Source organism: Emydura macquarii, unplaced genomic scaffold (genome assembly GCF_026122565.2).
Source record: "Emydura macquarii macquarii isolate MOO-44397 ecotype Brisbane River unplaced genomic scaffold, CSIRO-AGI_Emac_v2 contig_2768, whole genome shotgun sequence".
Lineage (NCBI taxonomy): Eukaryota > Metazoa > Chordata > Testudines > Chelidae > Emydura > Emydura macquarii.
The window spans coordinates 34,370,802-34,383,047 of record NW_027132905.1 but is presented as its reverse complement, the minus strand read 5'-3'; the positions used below and the strand labels follow the sequence as shown (position 1 = coordinate 34,383,047).

Here is a 12,246-nt window from a genome sequence, read left to right as displayed (position 1 = left end):
TGCACGTTGGGCAAAAGGAGGTGAGAAGACGGGGGCTTGTTTGAATTAAATGTCTGTGTGCTCCTGCAAAGAAGGATCGAGGCCCCCAGAGTATGGCGTGGCAGGGCTGCATTCCACGGCTGTACTGAGCACAGCCATGGCAAATCCCCCGACACTGGCTCCTGCGCCCATGGCAAGCCCAGGCCACACCACCAGTCCCGTCGCTGAGAGCAAGAGCTGAGCCCCTGGTGCCCAGGAAGGCTTGGCTGGGCTTCAGGGAGGAGTGGTACTTTGGTAAAGATCGATAGGGTCACTGGACCCACCGTGCCCAGCTGTGGACTGGCACAGGAGCAAAACAGGGCTGGTACCCTCTAACTCTCAGCCAGCTCTGAGCCAGCCAGGAGCCTGGCGTCCTAACCCTGGTGCTGACACTAACTTGTGGTGTAAACACGTCCTTCTCCGTGCCTCAGTTTCCCCAATTGTGAGAGACTGACCTGCCTGGGGCAGGGTACGATGTGGAGTTAACTTGTGTCTGCAAAGGCTGCCCCCCGCGAGTCAGCCCCTTTCCAGCTTCTCCCCCCTCCTCTCCCTGCTGTGCAAGCCCTACAGCACCCTCTAGGGCTCGCCCCTGAGAACTGCCAACCCCAAATCAAGCACCCCACGCCCGCAGCTGCTCAGTAGGGATCCCCACACAGGCCAGTGACGCCAGTAGCACATTCACAGGGCCGCTCCGGGAGCTTTTCGCCAGCTTGTGTTATGATGATGGAGCCATTGTGTTTGCATGACTCTCTTCTCTTTTTCTCCCTCTCTCTCTCTCTCCCCTTCCTCATCTCTCTCTCGCTCTGCTTCTCCCTGGCCGCTTGCCAGTCCTTGCTTGTCCCTGGAAAAGCGCCAAGTAGATGTGGACGCCGAGGCAGCGCCATAGGGATAGGAACCATAGAAGAGGTTGACGTCTCTCTCTCTCTCTCCCCTCCCCACACCCGTCTCTTGTTCTGGAGCCAGTGCTGTGAATGCCGTGGGCTGACCTGGGGAGCTGCCGTGCCGGCACCTGGGCAGGCTGGGCCTTGCTGCCAGCCCGGCACACAGGGCAGCCCAGCCCGGGCCTCTGGGGCTGCAGGGTGGTGCTGGGGGCTCGGCTTCTCTGCAGCGAAGTTCAGGGGGTCGGGTAGGGAGAGTTAGGGGTGGGAGCCTCTGGTGCCTGCTGCCTTCCACCCCTGCCGGGTATTGCCACACCAGTGCCCCACCCCCGCTGGGTATTGCCACGCCAGTGCCCCACCCCCGCTGGGTATTGCCACGCCAGTGCCCCACCCCCGCTGGGTATTGCCACGCCAGTGCCCCATCCCCGCTGGGTATTGCCACGCCATTGCCCCTGGCTCCTGTTGCTTTCTAACCCCTGCTGTGTCCAACCCTTGCAGCTGCCCTCTCCTCCTCGCAGCCCAGGCCTTGCCTTTTCTTTCCGCCTGCGAGGTGGAGTGGAGCGATTCCCCTCCAGTCCTCTGCTGCCTGCACCTGGTCTCACTGCAGCATGACCGTGAGCCCCTCGCTCGGCTCCCTCCGCATATGATGGCCAGGCATGTGCACGCCGAGGCTTTAGCTTTGCCTGGCCCGGCGGGTACCAGCAACAGCTCAAGCCAGCTCCACTTATTAGTGGCTAATGTGGCCACTCTGCAGTGAGGCTGCAGCAAGATGCTGGTGGTGCCGTGGCTTCCCACCACGCCCCAGTGCCTGGAAGGACAGCGGAGGCATCCCCAATCCACGGGGAAGGTTTTCACAGCACAGCTCAGCCCCCTGTAGCGCTACGCAGCCGGGCTGTGTCGCAGGGCCATGCTCCCAGGGATGGGCTGACTCCAGAGGACTGTCTGCAGCGTAGATTGCGGGGGCTCACCACAGACTCCTCATCCTCTGCCTGAGAAGCCGGCAGACGGCTGAGGCCAGTCTGAGGAGAGCTGGGCAGCCCAGCCCTGCCTGTTCCCATTGGCTCCCGCCCACCCGTCCACCTTGGTGGGGGTTCATTTAATCTGTTAGCAAATGTGAATTCATGGGTACTTGGCTGGGTCCCTGGCTGGGCTTGCCCTCCCTCTGCTTGTCCCATTCCAATCTGCATGATTGACCTCCATCCCCATTGGCCCCCCGCCCTCTTCCCACCCCCCCCTCACCCTCCCCAGCCAGTGTTGCTGGTTACAAGGAGGGACCCTTCAGTGCCAGCCGTCCTGCAGGGTTCTGCCTGAGTTGGCAGGCAGTGCAGGCCAGTGGTTAGAGCAAGGGGCATGGGAGTGCAGATGCTTGCGTTCCTCTCCTGGCTGTGTCACTGACTTCCCATGGGATCATGTCCCCCTGCTGTGCCTCAGTTTCCTCATCTGTAAAGGGGGGGGGTGGTGCTTTCTTCACAGGGCTTCACTACAAGACTCTGCAAAGGGCTGGGCTGCTTCAAGCTGTGCTGGAGACACCTCTCCCCACATCAGGGAACCTGGCTGAGGGCTGCGCTATCCACTGGCTGCTGCCCCTCCAGCCCCTCTGGGATGGGGCAGACGTCCCAGCAGTGTGGGAGGCAGCCTGACCCAGAGCCCGATGCACTAGGATGTGGGGCATTCTCCCACAGGGCAGACGGAGCAGAGGATGTTCACTCCCCCATAGCATCAGGCCCCATCAGCCACAGTCCCTGCCCAGAGCCTGGCAACTGGCACCCCATGATGGCGCAGAGCCATTGCTGAATTCCTTCCCCCACCTGGCCCCTGGCTCTCTGCTTCAAGTCCAGGGGGGACCCAGCTGGAGGAGGAGCGGGGGCCGCTGGTGGCGTTGAAACTCAGATACGAGGGCTGCCCTCACGATAGAGGTCTGTGAGCAGTAACCAGGGCACCCTGCTGAGCCGTGGGGCGCAGCCCTCGGGGAGAGGGTGCCTCAAGCTGGGCTGGCTCCAGCTCCGGTTTGGTTTTGCCCTGGTCCAATCTGAACCCGCCCCACCCAGCCCAGCGCGGGTGCCCGTATGTGAGTGGGGACTGGCCGCCCCGGTATCTCCTGCTGATGGGATCAAACCTTTTCCAGTCGCTGATTGTTCCTGGGAAGAGTCCGACACGGAAGAAATCAGGCCCCTTCAGCTCCCGGCGGAGCAGCGCCATAGGCATCGAGAACATCCAGGAGGTGCAGGAGAAAAGGTGGGTGAGGCCAGGTGGGGGGAGGTGGGGGTAGCAGGACTGCCGTGGCCTGCCAGGGTTGGCATTTCTCCTGTCCAGAGAAGGAGCAGCACCCACCTCCATCCAACCTCCTTGCCCCGGACAAGACAGCTGGTCCCCACCTGCCCTGCCCAGGAGTTGCGCCTGTGCCAGTGGGAGGCAGCGACGGCACAGCGGTGGCAGGGAAGCACAGCGCCCCACTGCCAGGGCTGAGCCCCAAGGCGAGAGATCGCCATGTGTCCGGCAGGAGGGGCCCCCAGTGAGCACAGAGAGTCTCCTCCGTGGCATCTCGCCATGTGGCTCCGTTTCACCAGGCTGCTCCCAGCAGACATGCCGGTGAAGGGCGGGCAGGCGCGGGGGTCAGGCAGCCCGAGGTCGGGGCATATGCTCACCCCAGGAGGGCAGCTTCCCTGGAGTGACAAGATACCTGCAAGCTCCTTCTCTGGAGCTGGTCAGAGGGTGTCCCCGTGATCTGCCAGCCGTGGCACTGCACGGCTCAAACCTTGAGGGAGCAGGGATGCTGCTGGGCCCACCCGGGCCATGCAGGGGTAACTCCCACTGCCAGGCCCAGGCAGCCTGTCTGTTCCGGGGGGGTCACACTGTGCCCAGGGGAGCCCAGGCTTCAGGGCAGGGATGCCAACCCAGAACTGGCCCTGGCATGCTATGGGGTGCAAGACCTCAGCTCCCTCCAGAAGGGCCATCTGAGGCCCACAGGCAGCTGAGAGCTGCCCAGCAGTGGGTGTGGCTCGAGCGTCTCCCTGGTGTGTGTCTCACAGGGAGAGCCCAACGGGCCCCCAGAAGACGCCCGACAGCGGCCACGTGTCCCAGGAGCCCAAGTCGGAGAACTCGTCCAATCAGAGCTCTCCAGAGATGCCCACCACGAAGAACAGGTGCGTTCCTCCCTAGCCAGGGTGCCTCGCGGAGTCGGGCTGTGGCTGGGTCATTCATCTCCTGGGATCTGGACAGGGCGCAGCCGCCCTGAGAACAGCCTCAGCCCTGGGGAGTGGAAGTTGGGTTCCCTGGACCCGCTGGGCAGAGGGTGAAATACATGTTGGCAAAAGCTTCCAGAGCATTTCCCGAGACGGGTGCTGGGCGCGGGGGCAGAGGGTCGTTTTTATTTGATCTCACTAATTTGCTCAGCTCTAAAAATGCCTGTCCAGAGCTGAGGGCGCCACTGCAGGGTTGGGCCGGCAGCACAGATCTCACAGCGCTGCACACCAGGCTCTGGGCACTGAGGGGCAGGGGGACAGGCTGCCCGTGGGCACCCAGTGAGGGGTCTCAGTGCCCTGTCTCTCCATGCCTGGGGGAGGGAGAGGGATGGGACATGTTGAGGGGTGCAGGGTCTCACTCCCCTGTCTCTGTGGAGGGAACGTGGGGGGGTGCTGCTCAGGCTCTCATTGCCCTGTCTCTGCGGGGGGACTGTGGCGGGTGCTGCCCGGGGTGTCACTGCCCTGTCTCTGCAGGGAGGCGCCGGCGGTGCAGAGGCCTGAGGTGCTGCAGGATTTCTCCCACTCCTCATCCAGCGCCAGCAGTTTCGGCAGCATGGTGGAGGAGACCGAGGGCATTGACGATGACGACACAGGCGTGGTCCCTGGGTGTGGGGGGGGGAGGCTTGGAACACCAGCTCCTCCCTTCCCTGCCCTCCTGGTCCCAAACCAGGGCTGGAGGGGTCAGTGGCTGGCTGAACCTTGGTGCCTGCTGGCCGTGGGGGCACTGAAGGGGGGGCTGAAGCCACGGAGCCTGTCCCCTGGGGAGGGAGGTCCCTCTCAGCAGGGGCAGGTGGGGGCAGCATGGGGGGGCCGTGAGTCTCCCAGGCTGGCCACGGTTCAGGAGCTCGCCAGCTAAGGAGCCCCTGCCTCACTGTCTGCCCGCCCTCTTTTGTGTGCCCTGCAGGCGAGCCAGTCCTCGGGGACGCCCCACCAGCGAGACTCCTTCATCTACAGCACCTGGCTGGACGACAGCCTCAGCACTGCCAGCGGGGGGAGCTCTCCAGGTACCCGGTGCCACCCTGGCACTGCCACCTGCCCCCTCCTTGCCTCTGTGCCTTTTCCCGTGGGGCGCTGCCTCTCCCAGCCCCTCAGACAAGGGCGGGGAGCCCAGCCTCTGCCAGAGACCTGCTGTATCTGCCAGCGGGGGGGCTCCCATCACCCTGCTCTGCACTCCAGCTAAGGCAGGAAGGGGAGCTGAGTGCCCCCCCTTCCTTATTTAACGCCTGTTCACACGCTGCACCAAGCACCAGGCCACACCAGCTGGCGCAGCACCCCCACGGGAGCAACTGAGGCTTCTGTGTTTGCCCGTGCGGCCGTGTGAGAGCTGCACACCTGCCTTTCCATTGAACGGCTCGGGGGATGGGCAAGACCGCGTGTGTGTCAGCCTGACATCACAGCTGGTTGGTGGGCGAGCCGAAAACAATCCTTGCTCTCATATAACACTTTTAATCACTACGTGTCAAAGCACTTGGACGCTCACATGCTGCTGGCAAGTGAGACTGAATTCTCCATTTTACAGCTGGGGAAACTGAGGCACAGGGACTTTCCCAAGATCACACAGCAGGCCACTGGCAGAGCTAGAACTAGACCCCCGCTCCCTTGACTCCCGATCCAGCGTGCTGTCCACTAGGCTGCACTGATGGGGGGGGGGCATGCACTCAGTTTGGGGAGTGGTGCCTCAGGGAACTGTAACATCAGGAAAATAACTACCAGGGTTAAAACTTTCAAGGTGGCCGGGAAATCTCTCTACTGCCAGCTGGAATGACAGCAGGCAGAGAGCCGGCACCCACGCCTAGGGCTCTGCTGCCTGCAGGGTGCCGGGGCCGGGGGGAGGAGGAGGGAAGGCAGAGCTCTGGAATCTCGAGTGCTGCTGGAGATTGCGCAGCTCAGCACACCATGCAACCAGCTACTAACGTGACGCGCATGGGTTTCACTTCAGTGTAGCAGGTTCCTTTGTGCCTCTCAGGAAGCATCAAACGGCCTTAAAAGGGAGCAGAAATGGCTCCCTGTGAATCCCGCTGTGCAAAGCTGGTGTGAGACCTCTGCACCCCCCCCCTGCTTCCGGCCCCCCCAGAGTAGGAGGCCCATCAGTGTGGATCAGGCTGTGCCCTGCAGCTATTCTCTGCTCCCCAGAGGACTCTGGGAAGTCAGGCATAAGTTAGAGCAGCCCCAAGGGGGCTGTAACTTACACTGGGTGCCTGCAGGCCTCTGCGTGGCCCCTTAGATGGGGAGTGCTCAAAGCCCCCGTTCCCTCCCCAACTTCTGCCCAAGCTCTGGCATGGGACGAATGGTGGGAATCAAGCCCCTGCGTCATCCCCTCCCCACCCGCTTGCCTGTGCACCAGGTCTCAGGCTATTAAGCATCGGGCATTAAGTTCTCATGCCCCCACTGGGAGCTTGCGTCTCTGCTGCCTTCTCCCATTCCCATCTGACTCTCCCTTCCAGGCCCCTCTCAGTCGCCCCAGCCGGACGCCAGGAAACCTGAGGACCCCACCTGTCCGGAGATCAAAATCCAGCTGGAGAGATCTGAGCAGCACACGCCCCACCTGGTGAGTGTGCTGGGATGGGCAGGGGATGGCGAAGGGCGACCGGGGCCCCCACTGGGAGTTTAAGTGCCAAGGCTGAGACGCGGGATGGGATCTGTCCAGAATCACTGCCCTGCAGAGGAAGAGGGTTGGGGGGACTCCAGTGCCACCCCAGGAGCCCTCCCTACTCAGCCCCTTGACACCACGGGGCTTTGCAGAAGAGAAGCCGCAGTCATTCCCCTCATGCACAGAGCTGGTCCCCAGAGACGGGGGCGCTGCAGGTCCCACGTGAGAGCCTGGCACATAGTGGGCCAATTCTTGGGCTGTCTCTGGCAGGCCGCTGAACATGGGGCGCTGCCCTGTGTGCCCCAGTTCTGGGTGGCCTCCCCGGCTAGTCACCGCTGGGGCATTGTGGCCGCTCTCCCTTCATGCCACGCTGCACACCCAGAAACAGGCTGTACAGGACGCTGTCAGCCCTCTGTCACCCCTGCACCAGCCAGCAGCAGCAGAAGAGGTGTGGGGGGCTGGAATCTGTCCCCCAGCACTTTGTTGTGTGCAGTGGGATTCACCCAAGTGTTCAGCAGGGACCAAATGCCCCCACCCCAGTGGTGGCTAGCTCCACTGGCTGCAAAGGGAGCGACAATAGGGCCGAGCTCCCGGCATCCTGCCCATAAAACTCCCTGGCACAGCTCGGAGAGCCTGAGCGTGTGGCTGGCTGGGGGCTCCAGCGCCTGCTGGCTGCCGAGATCCTGGCATGCTGCTCACAGCCACGAAGATCCACCAGCTGTTGGTGGCCTGGAGCGGCACCGGCGGACAATGCTTGGCACCCAGAGGATGGATGTTGTCCAAATCCCCTGGGGCCAATGTTCGGCCCAGAACCTTCGCCATGCCTGGGTTAGGGAGCCCAGTGCGAGGCTGCACCCGAAAGAGGTGGTTTCAAATGCTGCTAATGGCGCACCAATTCCAGATCTGCCTGCGGATCTCTGTGTGCCCCGTCCGCTCGCCTGGTGTCAGGCCTGGGCCGTTGGGCAGCATGGGCCACGTTAGCCAGGGGCACCGAGTGCTGCAGGCCCTGCGAGCAGGGCAAGGGGCAAAAAACCCCTGGGCCGGGTGGGGCTGGGAACAGCCCCTGGGGCTGGCTGGATGCAAGAACTATTTAACCCTTCTGTGGCTGGGCTGAAGCTGCAGCAAAGGGGGGACCAGATGGATGCCACCTCTGTGGGGTTTAAGGCCCGCAAGTGGTTTAGTTTGTGACCCTGGTGTTGTGGGTAACGCCCCCTTTCTGTGTGTCTGTCCGTGCAGAGCTGCTAGCCCCACACCAGTCTCCATGGGCGTGCATCCCCGAAGGTCAGCACCTGCTTCCTGCTTTGCTGGAGCCTGGGGGGGTGGGATGAATGGGGGAGCAGGGCTTTGCTGGAGCCTGGGGAGATGGTTATGGGCAGGGCAGGGCTTTACCAGAGCCTGGGGCGGGATGGTTACTAGGAGGGTTGGGGGAGGACAGGGCTTTGCTGGAGCCCGGGGGATGGTTCATGGGAGGGGAGGCAGGGCTTTGCCAGAGTCTAGGGGGATGGTTGGGGGGGCACTGCGCAGAGCTCTCCCTCTCCCAGTGAGGCTACTCCCCGGCTGGAAGGACGAATGCCTCCTCTGGGATTCAGGCCCCGCCGTGGGCTGGCTGCTGGCGCTAGGTAGGCCCAGGGGCTTTGGGCACCTGCTTTGTGCCACATCAGCAGCCTGCCCCAGAACTGCTGCGCCAGCGCTGAGCTGCCCCTGCCTCTGTGCCGGGCAGAGCTCTGGGCCTGCCCCAGACCTGCCACCTGCCATGTCCATGAATAGGCAGCAGGAGGCGACAGCGGGCAGCGGGGATTCCGCCCGCCACTTCCTGTGGGTTCTCAGCATTGCTTCCTTGATGCTCCTAGAGGTCGCCCCATGCCCTGGGTGAGGGGCCGCCAGGCCCCCTGTAGGGGGGGAATCCCCCATTGCACCTGTCACAGCCACCAGTTGGTACTGGGAGGGTGAGAAATCCCCCCTCACTGCCCTGAATCCTCACAGCCCCACCCCACCCGAAGGCGTGGCTGGCACATGCTCTACGCTGTGCCCAGGAGGCAAAGCTCTCTCCGGGGCACAGGAACTGCCAGGCACTGTGTCCTGCCACCATCAGCACCCCAAGCTCAGCTGGCAGATGGGTAATTTGTGGGGTCCCTGCCCCTGTTGGTTAGCGGGCTGAGGTCTCCCCCGGTCTTGCGGCCTGGATTGTGTTTCCCCATGCCCGCCCGCCGGCCCCTCTATCCTGACCCCATGGTTCCCCCCTGGAGGAGATGAGGGATTCTCAGGGCCTGTGTTCAGCCCCTCGCCCTAACCCGCTCCCCTTCCCCTGCAGCACCCCCCCGAAGAAGCACAAGCTGGAGGATCTCAGGGAGCCTCAGGCTTTGTCGACTGCCCCATCGGCACAGCTGGCCTGAGAAGCCGGGGCCCTGGCAGCTGGACTCGGCTCCCTCCATTCCCTCATCACTACCAGGCGCTGGCTTCCTGAAAGCTGCAGCTGGCAGGCGGGGAAGGAGCCTGACGCAAGGCCAGGGGGCATCAGGCCACCTGCCCGCACCCACAGCCTCCCACAAGCTGCCAACAGGTTCCCATGGCCGTGCCCCCGCAGTCCTCCTGTCATGGCCCCCGCACCATCCCCAGCCCACCCGCTTGGCCCACTCTGCACTTCGCTGATGGGCCGTGCCCAGACCTCGCCCTCGGACCCACAGACATGCTTCAGCTTGGGGCACCTGCCAGGCCTTGAAGGAGAAGTCATTTGTACTCCGGCACCAGCTGCCATTAATGATGCCATGGCACGTTAGCACCCAGCGCCTCCCCCGCACCGGGACAATCACCCCAGGCAGCCCCCACCTCTGCTGGGGCAGCGGGGCTCCCATTCTCCCCATGCGGGCTCCCTTGGCCTGTCTCATCTCCCAGAGCCTCACTCACCCACCCTTGCAAAGGAAAGCTCGTGGGCTCCTGGGCTGGGGTGGCTCTGCTAAGGGAGGGTGGCACAGAGATGGCACGTAGGGTGAAGGGTGCCCGGGAATCAGCTCAGCGTCATGGCTAGGGAGGAGCCATTCCTCCCGCCCTCCGCTGCCAGCCGGCTGAGCTGCAGGCATGTGGGCATCAGTGGCAGTGCCAATGGCAGAGTGCGTACGCCCCACACACACCTGTACACTGCCACCTTGCATGGCCTCGAACAGCAGCTGTGAAGCTGGGCCACTGCCCTGGTGCGGAGGAAGGGGCCAGGCCTGGAATAGCACTGCCCTGTCAGAGGGTGGCTGGCTTCCCTCCCCCCCCAATCTCTGCATGCCTCAGTGGGTTTGCTGTGAGGGGCCTGGCCACTGAGGGGCGAAAGCTGGGGCGCCTCGATGCTGTGGGACACCAGCCAAGAGCCTTCAGCGTCCTTTGCTGCTAGCGCCATGCCCTGGTAACACAGGGCTGCAGCCTTTCCAGCAGGGTGGGGCATGCGATGGCCTTGGGGAGGTGGCCCGCCAGAGCCTGCCATCTGGGGCAGGGCTTCAGCTAGGCTCCCTCCCGACCCGCTGTCAAGGAGCTCGGCTGTACTGAGCTTCACGCAGGCCCGCCTGTGGGATGTGGCTGGCAGGGCCGGGCCGGGTCACCCTGGCCTGGTGGGGGGGTGGAATCAGAGTGTCTGAACCAGGACTGGCAACAGCCTGGCTACCTTAGAGCACATTATCCCAAACCGTCACGGTGCATCGACAATCTCTAGGAGCCCCATTGCAGCCCCACGATGTCCTTGGGATGGGCACGGGCTGTGGCTAGCACCCAGCCAGCCAGCCCGAAGTTTGCACAGCCCCAGCCCAAACGGCACCCCCCCAGGACAGAGCCGAGGCGGCACGCTGTTACAGTAGCTGGCAGGTGTGCCCAGAGGCGGGGGAAAGCCAAGTAGTTTTTTTGCAGGGATTTTTTTTTTTAATTAATTTTTTCCCAAAATAAACTTCCGGCCCTTTGTTTTTGTTTTGTTTTTTGATGACAAAAGGCATCAGAGCTCCCAGAGGGTGGCTTTCCCAACCACCTCTCTGGCAACATGGCCAAGGGTTGGTGAAAATATTGTAACCCAGCAATGGTCCACTTTTTGTTTTTCATTAAAAGACTGGAACATTTTGAGCCAGATGACACAGGGGTGCCAGGAGTGTCTGAAACCAGCCATGGCCACCCAGCACTGGGCTGGGGGGAATTATCAACCAAAACACAAATTTTCCACCAAAAAAAATCGTTTTGCAGAAAAATACCTTTTTTGTTGAAGAGATGGAAAGATTTTTGTGGGAAACTTCTGCCCGCTGTACCATTAACCTCCTGTAGGCCACTGCGCAGGGTGCTGGCCACTAGGCCGGATTGGGTTCACAAAGCACACAGCGGCGCCACGCTGCTCACCAGTACAGCGCCATGGACACCACACGGACCGCCAGCACTACACGCAGCGTTGGGTCCATTAGCTCTTTGGGATGCAGCCGAGGGTCTGTTTTAGTGTCGGGGCAGCACCGCACATTGTAAAAACAATCACAATGGCATTCTCTGCCAGCAGGACGGTACAACTCCATGACGTGTATGTATTTAATTTTAAACTGCCTACTGTTTGTGTAATATAACTAGTCTGTGGACAGGCAGGGTTAGTTTATGTCTGTGTTGTATTCATTTTTTGAAGAGGCATAAAATGTTTTGAGTCCGATTCTGAATTAATGGTCCGACACTAATTTTTTTAAAATCCAAGATTGTGTTTGTGTTTCTGGTGACATATGTATAAAATAAAGGTCTATTTATCGCTATTGTAAGACGACACTCTTTGCAAAGATGCCTCTTAAGCTATACAGGCTGGGAAATAAAACGAAAACCCTGTGCAGCTCTGGGGGGGGGGGGAGGGAGGGAGCCGGCGGCGAGACCGACAGCCAAAGTGGCCAGAGCCCTGGCCCTCCCGGCTAGGGACGATTACTTTGCATGTCTTGAGTATCTTGCAGGCAAGGATCTCAGCACTGATGGGGTAAATCCCAACCAGCCTCTCATGCCACAAGGCAGCGTCACGCCCCATGCCTCACAGCATGAAACTGGTGCAGATCAAAGCTAATGTTTTTAATGTGGCCACTGATTTTGGTGGCAGAGCTGTGGCACCTTGGCCCAGAGCCATAGTGCGATTTAGGCACTGCAATCCCATTGCAATCAATGGCACAGAAGCCTCACTACATTGGAGGATCCAGGCCCTTGACCCTTGTTTTCAAAGGGCTAGTTACTCCCTCCAGCTGAAGGGGGGGATTACCGCCCCTCCCCCACACACACCCGCTCTCCCCATCCTCCGGTGCTCCTGCCTGCCTGGGCTGCACTGCAATTGCCAGCTAAGACCACCTGGCAGCGTGCCAGGAGCCTCTGCTGCCCCAGTGCCCATGGTCAAGTCAGATGGCTCAGCCAGAGGAAGGCCACACACGTGACACCAGGCAAGCTCAGCCTTTGAATTTGTCCCCATGACACCTAAGCACTAGGAACTGGTCCACTGCAGCTGAGCCAAGCCTCACCCAGCACCACATAGCCGGCCTCCCTCCTGCCC

The 12,246-nt window shown here is 61.7% G+C and overlaps 1 protein-coding gene across 3 annotated transcripts in view; it reads left to right on the top strand.

The window, feature by feature from the left end:
- Positions 1-11,476, top strand: part of RAP1GAP (RAP1 GTPase activating protein) — a 117,044-nt gene extending 105,568 nt beyond the window's left edge. For all 3 annotated transcript variants that reach the window (XM_067567001.1, XM_067566999.1, XM_067566998.1), the window contains 7 exons: positions 847-924; positions 3,022-3,131; positions 3,926-4,039; positions 4,613-4,736; positions 5,043-5,142; positions 6,583-6,686; positions 9,040-11,476. In XM_067567001.1, the coding sequence (XP_067423102.1) occupies positions 847-924; positions 3,022-3,131; positions 3,926-4,039; positions 4,613-4,736; positions 5,043-5,142; positions 6,583-6,686; positions 9,040-9,192 (783 nt within the window). In that variant the 3' untranslated portion in view covers positions 9,193-11,476. The remainder of the gene's footprint in view (positions 1-846; positions 925-3,021; positions 3,132-3,925; positions 4,040-4,612; positions 4,737-5,042; positions 5,143-6,582; positions 6,687-9,039) is intronic.
- The last annotated feature ends 770 nt before the right edge of the window (positions 11,477-12,246 follow it).